We start from the raw sequence: 8,261 nt of genomic DNA on the forward strand, positions 1-8,261 counted from the left end.
CGGTGTGCGGCGTGGCTCGGTTAGCGGGCAGGGAGCAGGTGTGCCTCCTGGGGCGCCCTTCCCTGCGCCGTCCTCACTCCTGTCCTGGTTCAGGTGTTCGTCCCGTTCTCTGTTTCAGGAGCCTCGTCGACACGGTCTATGCACTAAGGGATGAAGTCCAGGAGTTAAGACAGGTGAGTCCGAACCAGCTCCTTCATCTGTCACGGAGCCCGAGGAAAGTGCCGCGGGAAAAGCGTCTTTCTCAACCACCCTGTGCGCAGGGACTCACGGGTGTCCTTGGACATCCTCTCTGCTCCAGGGCCAGTTTGGTCCCTGGTGAACGGGACAGACCAGGAAATGAATTCTTAAAGGGACCTGTTCAGACTTTGTACTGTGCTGTTGGCATCCTCATTTAAAACCTCTAAAAATGGGGGCGCCTGGGTGGCTCAGTGGGTTAAGCCTCTGTTGTCGGCTCAGGTCATGGTCTCAGGGTCCTGGGGTCGAGCCCTGCGTCGGGAGGGGATGCAGGGAGCCGGCTTCCCCTTCTCTCTCTGCCTTCCTCTCCGCCTGCTTGTGATCTCTCTCTCTCTCTCTCTCTCTGTCAAATAAATAAATAAAATCTTTTTTTTTTTAAAGATTATTTATTTATTTATTTATTTGACAGAGAGAGAGAGAGAGAGAGAGAGAGAGAGAGAGACGCTACAAGTAGGCAGAGCGGCAGGGAGGAAGCAGACTCCCCACTGAGCAGAGAGCCCGATGCGGGGCTCGATCGCAGGACCCCAAGACTACGACCCAAGTGAAGGCAGAGGCTTAACCCACTGAGCCACCCAGGCGCCCCACATAAATAAAATCTTTTAAAAAAAAACAACACCTAAAAATCCTGCTGGGATTCCCCAGCACCTGCTGGCGGAACGCGTGGTTCTTGTTCTTAAGTCAGGTGACCTTGGCTAAGTGACAGTATATTTTGCATATTTTGGGTAAAGTACATCGCACACCGGTTTGTGTCTCCGAGGGGTGTGTGGTGAACCCCTGCACGTGAGGCAGGGGGGTTGGGGTGTGGTGCCGTCTGGGTCTGGATGCGCACTCGGCCGATGCGACTGTGGCCCCACGGCTTCCACACGCTTCTCCTACGAGTTTGAAGGGACCGTCAACAGTGGGTACGTGTTTGTGCGCCTCGGGGTGATGGGGTCAGTGTATGTGAGGGCAGGCTCTGCCCCTTTGCTCACGCCCTTCCAGCTGCTGCTCCATGTTTCTCTAGGAAGGCTGTAAGGTCTGCGCAGATGTGGGAAGATGTGCGCTGTCCCTCTTGTAACCGTCTGCTGTCCTTTCGTGTGTGACGTGGAGATCCCTCGCCCCGGAGTGAGGGTTGTTCTGCCCTCTCTGATGGGTTCTGCTCGTGGGAGCATGTCTGTGAATGTGGCATGTTCCAGCCTGGGACTACGCCTGGAGACAGGGCCTCCTCTGTGCCACTCAGTCCCCTGTGGTCTGCTTCGTTTGCAGGATAACAAAAAGATGAAGAAGTCTCTCGAAGAGGAGCAGAGAGCCCGCAAAGATCTGGAGAAGCTGGTGAGGAAAGTTCTCAAGAACATGAACGACCCCGCCTGGGACGAGACCAACCTCTGAGGAGCATTGTCGCTTCTTCCGCCAAGACCAGCGAGGAGCCCCAGCCGGGGGCCCCACAGCCCTCGCCAGGGGGACCTTCAGGGCTACGGGGCAGGGCTGGTACAAAAGTCATCTTTCTGGGCATGGAAAAGACAGAGTTTATCCCACAAATAGACATGGTCACACCGTTCTGAAGAATCCAGACGCGAGGTTTAGACCCTGAGGGCTGGACTGCATCAATTTTACTCTGTTAACATCTCAATTACCTCATTTTGCAATAAGTGCGGTGACTACAAATCCTGGTGTTTCAGGCTTTTATTGATCTATATGAATAATCGTACATACACGTTTCTTATAAACCCTCCATTTTGAACGCACACCCATGGCTGTGGTGTCCGGGCTGGTCACCCGTGCTAGAGCTCCCTCCCCCTGACCTTTCCTGGTCCCACCAACAGCAAGTTGCGGTCGCGTGCTCACGGTGAGCAGCGGGGCCAGGGTGCCTGGGACGCCTTGCCAGACGCCTAGTTGGCTCTCCAGCGTGGCCCGTGTGCTCAGAAAGGACCTCCCGCTTTGGTGTACCCACACGGTCTTGTTTGTATCCGCACAGACACCGAACACCCCTGCAGGCTCTGCCGTAAGGGAAACTCCGGCTTCCGCCACCGACCCTGACGAGGCCCCTGCGCACCACCGTGTCCAGCCGCCGGCGTCCGCGCTGGTCTGCTGCGGGAGGGCTGCGGCTCGTCGGCCTGCGTTCTCTGCGCTGGGGGAGAATAGACTTGTCCGTGGAGGCTGGTTTAATACGGGACAGAACGCACCGTTGTCTCCCCTGCCCCGCGAGTGCGAGCTCTGCTAGAACCTGTAAATAAACTCTTATTTATCGCGTGTCGCTGGGGCCGAGGAAGGCATGCTGGGGACCCCGGAGCTGACCTGGCGGGTGTCAGGTGCGAGTCCTTGTGAGGCCTCTGTAAGCCCCGATCTCCTTACCGTGAGTGTGCAGCAAGCCTTCCGTGCTCACTGGGAGAAAGGTTTTCCTCCTGCAGTGAGAATAAAGCAATATGAATTCTGCCTAAAGTAGTCCGTGTGAGTGCGGGTCCATTCCGCCACACCTAAACCACAGTGGGGTCAGGGAGGAAGCCCGGCTGAGCCCAGCGCCGCTGACCTCTGGGCTGGGGACGTGGGAACATGAGAGCCCCCTGGGCAGGACCTGCGACCGTGGTGCCAGCGCACTCTGCTTCGTGGGCAGGACACCGCGTCCCGGGAGCTGCGCTGTCTGCTCCCCTGTTCTGGAGAGGTCGGCTTCCAGCGGAGGGAGCCTGTTCTCTAGAACGAGTGTTTTGTCTTTAAAAACAAACAGCAGCGCTACAGACTTCCAGACACAGCTGTGGGGCACCAGGTGGGTGACCTTGTGACCGCGTCGGGGTCTCCGGACGCCTTGGACCTGGGCGGCTCTGGGACTCTGCCTTTCTGCTTGCCGGTGTTCTTGCGCAGGTCGGGGCTGAGCACGCGCCCGCCCCTCTGCTGCGGGCAGGCGGTTGCTGGAGCTGGGCCTCCTGGCTGCCTGCCCAGCAGGTGTGCGCGTGCCCAGCACTGACCCGCCCTCGTGTGGCCTTTGTGGTAGAATTCCCAGCTTCCGCACTTGGCATGTGGTTTCCTAGTGCTAGGACTAGCAGGGAGCACCTTTTTGGGGGAAGCCCTGTTTTACGGTGCTTTTGGTGATGCGGAAGACCTTGCCGCAGAAAACCGTGTGGAGGGTTCCGAGGTCTGCGGTCCTGAACTCAGGACGGCCTTCACCCCGACCTCTCCACCTCTCGGGATGGGCCCTGTTGCCGGCCACTCCCAAGACGGGTCTCCTAAACCTGCCTTAGCATGACTGAAGCGCCAAGTGGGCACGCACGTGCTTCTCCCTCGACCCCTCGGATGGGATCATAGGGGTGCTGGTGCAGCGTGCTCCCCCCTCCCCCCCACAGATCTAGTAGCGCACTAGGCCTTTTCGGGCGCAGAGTCTGAGAGCTGTTCTTTCTATAAACCTGCCCCCTCGTAAACCACTTCTGCTGCTCTGACCTTCCCGGGGTCGGGGCGGTGTATTGGTGGTGGTGGGTGGAGGGGCTCTGTTTACCCTAAGGGCGAGGGGGTCACACGCTTGCATTTCTATGCCACGTTGAGATGAGGTGGTGGAGACCGTCCTTCGGGCTTCCGGTGTGCCTCTCATGTGCACCAGGCCCTGGGACGGGGGCGCCTCGGGGCTGGTCTGCTCCTGCCGTTGCCCGCTCTGGGGCCCTGGGACGCACGGCATCCCTGTTGACAGTTGTGGCGCCCCGTCGCGTAAAGGCCTGACTGTCCAGGCCGTGACTGCTCGCGCTCCATCGCTGCGATCATTAAACAGACTTTCCTTACGCGACGTCCCTTTACGTCCTGTGATGTGGTGGAGATTTGTGCACGTTTCCTCCATGCTTTATTCTGACTTAACTCTTGAAGAGTTTCGGTGTAAATTTTTGAGGTCGGAAAACACGTTTGGCTTTAAAATCTAGGGTTTGGGACTGTCTGAAGATACATCCGATTAGGAAAAGGAAGGTTGTAGGGAAGGAGGAGGAAGGGACAGCCGGTGCCATGAGGTGCAGCCCCTCGCCGTCTGTAGAACAAGGACTTTCATCCTAGAGGACACGTGGTAGCCCGCCCGGCGGGTGGGCCGACAGAAGGCGTCTTTCAGGACTTCTGGGGTGTGCTTCAGGGACATGCGTTACACCGGCAAGTTGCTCGCGTGCTAGAGCGCGGGCCTTAACCGTCCCTCCTGGCACAGCTTCCCAGCGGCTGCCCCGTCCAGGCTGGAACCCATGTGCACCTTCTCTCCCAGAGCTCCCGCCCTTTAGGGAGGAGCCGAGCAGCGCACCTCCCAGTCCCTGGGGTCTAGGAAAACTTTGTCAGGTGACTTGGCAACTGCTCTTTTGTCCTCTTTCCCCGAGATCTTACGGGGACGGTGATGGCGCAGAGTCCTGCAGAGTGCGCGGTCATGCTCCGTGCCGGCGCTCCGCCTGGTGGCTCGCTTCTGCGAGTGCCCCGGCCCTCCAGAGGGCGGGCCATCCCCGCGGCCATGCCCCTGGCTTGCCTCGGCGCAGAGCGGTGGCTGAGAGCCTGGCCGTGAGCCCGGGACACGGGGTGGCAGGCTGTCCCTGGAACGGGGCCGCGGCCCAGAGTGCCCGTGTGCCCGGCTCTGCACACAGCCGTGCCCGACACCCGGCCACCGGGAGCCCCAGCGCAGCTGGTGGCCAGAGTTGGGAGGATTTCTGTTCCTTCCAGCTGGAATGGGTCGTGCGGAAGTCCCTTGTGTGAGCCCCATCGGGCCCGTGTCGCTCAGTTGTTTACCTTGCGGGGGGACATTTGTATTTTTTGTGCTCGTCTCCACAGTAACACCTGCGCGTGGGGGAGACGCACAGGGACGCGAGGTGAGGAGTGTGTCCCCTCTCCCGATAGCCTCTCCGGCTTCCACGAGGGCAACGACCAGGGTGACGGGGCTCGTGTGTCCCTCAGTTCTGTCGGGTGTGGTTTTATTCCCCACAAAGGAGAGCACGTGGATTGTGCTTTTCTGCCTTTTTCTTAAAGCCCCGTGGGATGGAATGGGCCGCCGTTCCCCATCGTAGCAAGTCCGTGGTGGGTCGAAGACCTGGGTAGGAAGGAGGGAGCTTGAAAGGGGCAGACCACGGTCTTCGCTTACTTCAGTATGTTCCCCCTCGTCTGGGGGCAGCGCGAACGCCCCAGCGACAGGAGGTGCTGGGGAAGGGCAGGCAGTGTCGTGTGCAAGCCGGCGAGTGCTACGGTGACCGCGTTCCTTTCTGGGAACATTGTGTCTTTTAATTTTGATAAAATTTGCCAGATTCCTAGAAAGCGTTTTAGAAATGACTTTCTTGATGATCTTATGCTTATAGTTTAAAAAAAAAAAAAAAAAAAAAAAAAAGGCAGTTGAGGGAAGCCCTGGTTTCCTTTTGTAAACACGGCAGATCCCACCGTCTGGCTTCTCCACGCGGTTTTACGAAGCTACTGCGGTTCTGCTGCGGTTCTGCAGCTCCCTCTTCGGCCACCGACTCTTTCTTTCCTCTGGGCAGATGGGCCTCTCGGGAGACTCGTCCGTTTCCTCCCCCGCTTCTGCCCCCGCTCCCTGCCCTGCCCACAAGTGAGGCTCCTCGTGTCCGGGCCACTCTGCCCCCTCCGTGGCCCTGGCTGCCCGCCCCCCCCGTCCTTGGAGAGCCTCCCAGAGCGCCCCAGGCCCACCCTGCCGGGCGACGTGGCTCCTGCCTTTCCCTGCCCTGCCCGCAGCGCTGCAGGGTGAGGACGGTGGGGTGAGGATTCCCCAGCCCAGGGCAGTGGAATCCCGGGACGGCTTTACTAAAGGGTTAGGAGTTGGAATTCCCAGTGGTTGTCACGGGTCCTGGTGTCACTCTTGCTGTCTGAGCGAAGCCGTGACAGTACCTCCGTTCCCCCCCAGCAAGGCCTCACTGTTGACAGCAGCAGACGTGTCTCAGCTGAAACGCAGTGAGATCAGTGGGGTCGCTTGTCCTCAGGGGGAACGGGACTCGGCGCTGGCACACGGGCTCCGGCCGTGCTGGCTGCTCCCTTGGCCGAGCCTTCGTGCTGCCCAGCTGCAGTGTGGCCCCGGCCCCGCAGGGGAAGCGAGGCGAGGGTCCAGCCGCCAGAGGAGCCCGGCGCTGACACTGCTGCTCCGTGGAGGGCCGGACACCGAAGACCACACCTCGCAGCGATCTGAGGGCTGAGCGCGGCGGGCCTCGCCGGCAGGCGGCCAACCATCAGTGACGGGGCAGGGGCGAGTCACTGCGCGCGGCTGCGGGGTTTCTCCCTGGGCTTTGGCAGACGTTCTGTGGTGGGTCGTGATGGTCGCAGACTCTGCGGGGGCCCTGAAACCACCAACGGGCACTGTTCGTCGTGGAGCGTCTGGCCCGTGAGTCGCAGGCCGTGGGCACCAGGCTCGCGTGTGGGGTTGTCAGAAGCCCTCCGGATGTGGGCGCTACCGCGGAGCGGGCACCGGTGACACAGTGGGCACTGGGTCGTCACCCTCGTGTTACAGACGAGGAGATCGTGGCCCCAGGAGGCCAGGTCCTATGGCTGATGAGGCGACCAAAACCTGCTTACCTGTGACGTGAGCCGTGGGAGGGACGGCTCTGCTGGACCTGCAGGCTCCCCACCAGACTCCAGGCTTTCCGCACTGCTCTGGCTGGGGGCCTGGCTCCCACCCCCGCCCCACTGTGGGCCGCCCTGGCTGTGTTTGTGCCCCTCTCCCCCGCACCCTCTGCTCCACTCTGGCCTGGTTGTCCCGGTTTGCCGTCCCCCGCATCTCCTTGGGTTCTTGACACTCCTGGGTCCCTGCTCTTGGGGTCACAGTGACAGGTGTCAGCACAAGGCTACCCTGACTCCCGCCCCACTCGCTGCCCTGGGCTCAGTCTCTGGCACCAAGGCAGCCCCTCAACCCTGGGGGCTGGCCGTTGGTGGCTCCCACAGCCTTCCTGCCATGGCCTCTGTCCTCTTTCCCACCTGCCATCTGCCAGTACCCAGCCCTCCCCCGTGGTCCCTGCTCCTTGCCCCAGGGCCCAGGCATGGGAGGTGGACAGTCACCTGCCACCTGGGCCTCCTTGCTCCTCCCACACCCTTCTCTAGACGGGGCACAGACCTCCCTCCCCTCCTATTCTTCTGGAGCTCCCACCCCCCGACACTGCCTCATACAGGTTCTGTGACCCCAGCAGGCTACTTCTCCAAGACACACAGATGGCTTTCAAGCCCACTGGCTGCTTGTCACACCCCTGGGACCTCAGCCCCGGCCAGACTGGTCCCCTTGATCCTCCGGTCTTCCAAGTGCATGGTTTCTTCTTTAATCACATTGACCAGACCTGACTTACCCCAGGGCCTTTGCACTGGCTGCTGCTTCAGGCTTGTGTGCCTTCCCTCACTTCCTCTGCACACTGCTCAGAGGCTGTCTTGGCCTGAGGATGCTGGCTTACCCTGCCTAAGCAGAGAATCAGCCCCTGCTCTGTGCTCTGCTTTCCTCCCGTAGCACATGCCTGACTTGATGTGGTCCGTCTCCTTCTGGGGGGGGGGTATTCCTTAAGGGTCGGGGTTTGCCTGTTTTGCTCACTGTTGCATCCTAGCAAAGGTGGACACCCTAAGAAGGACGACCCAGGAGTGAAGGCAGGACGCGAAGCCAGGCCTGTGTGTCCTGCAGGAAAGGGTCTTGGGTGGGGGGTTCACAGCCCCACACCTTGTACTTGGGGTCCTTTCACTCCCCCTTGGCCCTGTGAGCACCCCATCTATCCTTCAGCTGCCAGTGTCACCGCCCTGCCCCCTCTGTGTGATGTCATGGGCTTGTGTGACATCACAGTGGATAGGGCAGGCCTGCCACTGGCTCCACGCTCCACTGGTGGGAGCAGTGGGAGGAGGAGGTACCGGTTTCTCGTTTGATCCAAGGTTGTCCACTTGGAGCGTAACAGGACTGCTTGGCTGAGGGGGCTTGGCTGGGGACATGGTTGCCAGGTGAGACCCCAGTCCCATGCTGCCTGGCGCCTCTGTCCTCGCACTGACCACAGCCACCAATTCCCCCATCCCCCGTGAGGTCCCACCTATGCTAACCCGTTCTCTCTCCCAGGTTCCCTTGACCCCTCGTCGGCCCTTCGACTGCTACA

General features: G+C 60.4%; 1 protein-coding gene across 3 annotated transcripts in view; it reads left to right on the forward strand.

Annotated features, from left to right (window-relative positions):
* LOC111146897 (Rho guanine nucleotide exchange factor 7) overlaps positions 1–2,648 on the forward strand; it is a 122,435-nt gene extending 119,787 nt beyond the window's left edge. For all 3 annotated transcript variants that reach the window (XM_022502626.1, XM_022502627.1, XM_022502631.1), the window contains 2 exons: positions 119–173; positions 1,480–2,648. In XM_022502626.1, the coding sequence (XP_022358334.1) occupies positions 119–173; positions 1,480–1,602 (178 nt within the window). In that variant the 3' untranslated portion in view covers positions 1,603–2,648. The remainder of the gene's footprint in view (positions 1–118; positions 174–1,479) is intronic.
* The last annotated feature ends 5,613 nt before the right edge of the window (positions 2,649–8,261 follow it).

This window comes from Enhydra lutris, unplaced genomic scaffold (assembly GCF_002288905.1).
Source record: "Enhydra lutris kenyoni isolate GAN:26980312 unplaced genomic scaffold, ASM228890v2 scaffoldscaffold15, whole genome shotgun sequence".
Classification (NCBI taxonomy): Eukaryota; Metazoa; Chordata; class Mammalia; order Carnivora; family Mustelidae; genus Enhydra; species Enhydra lutris.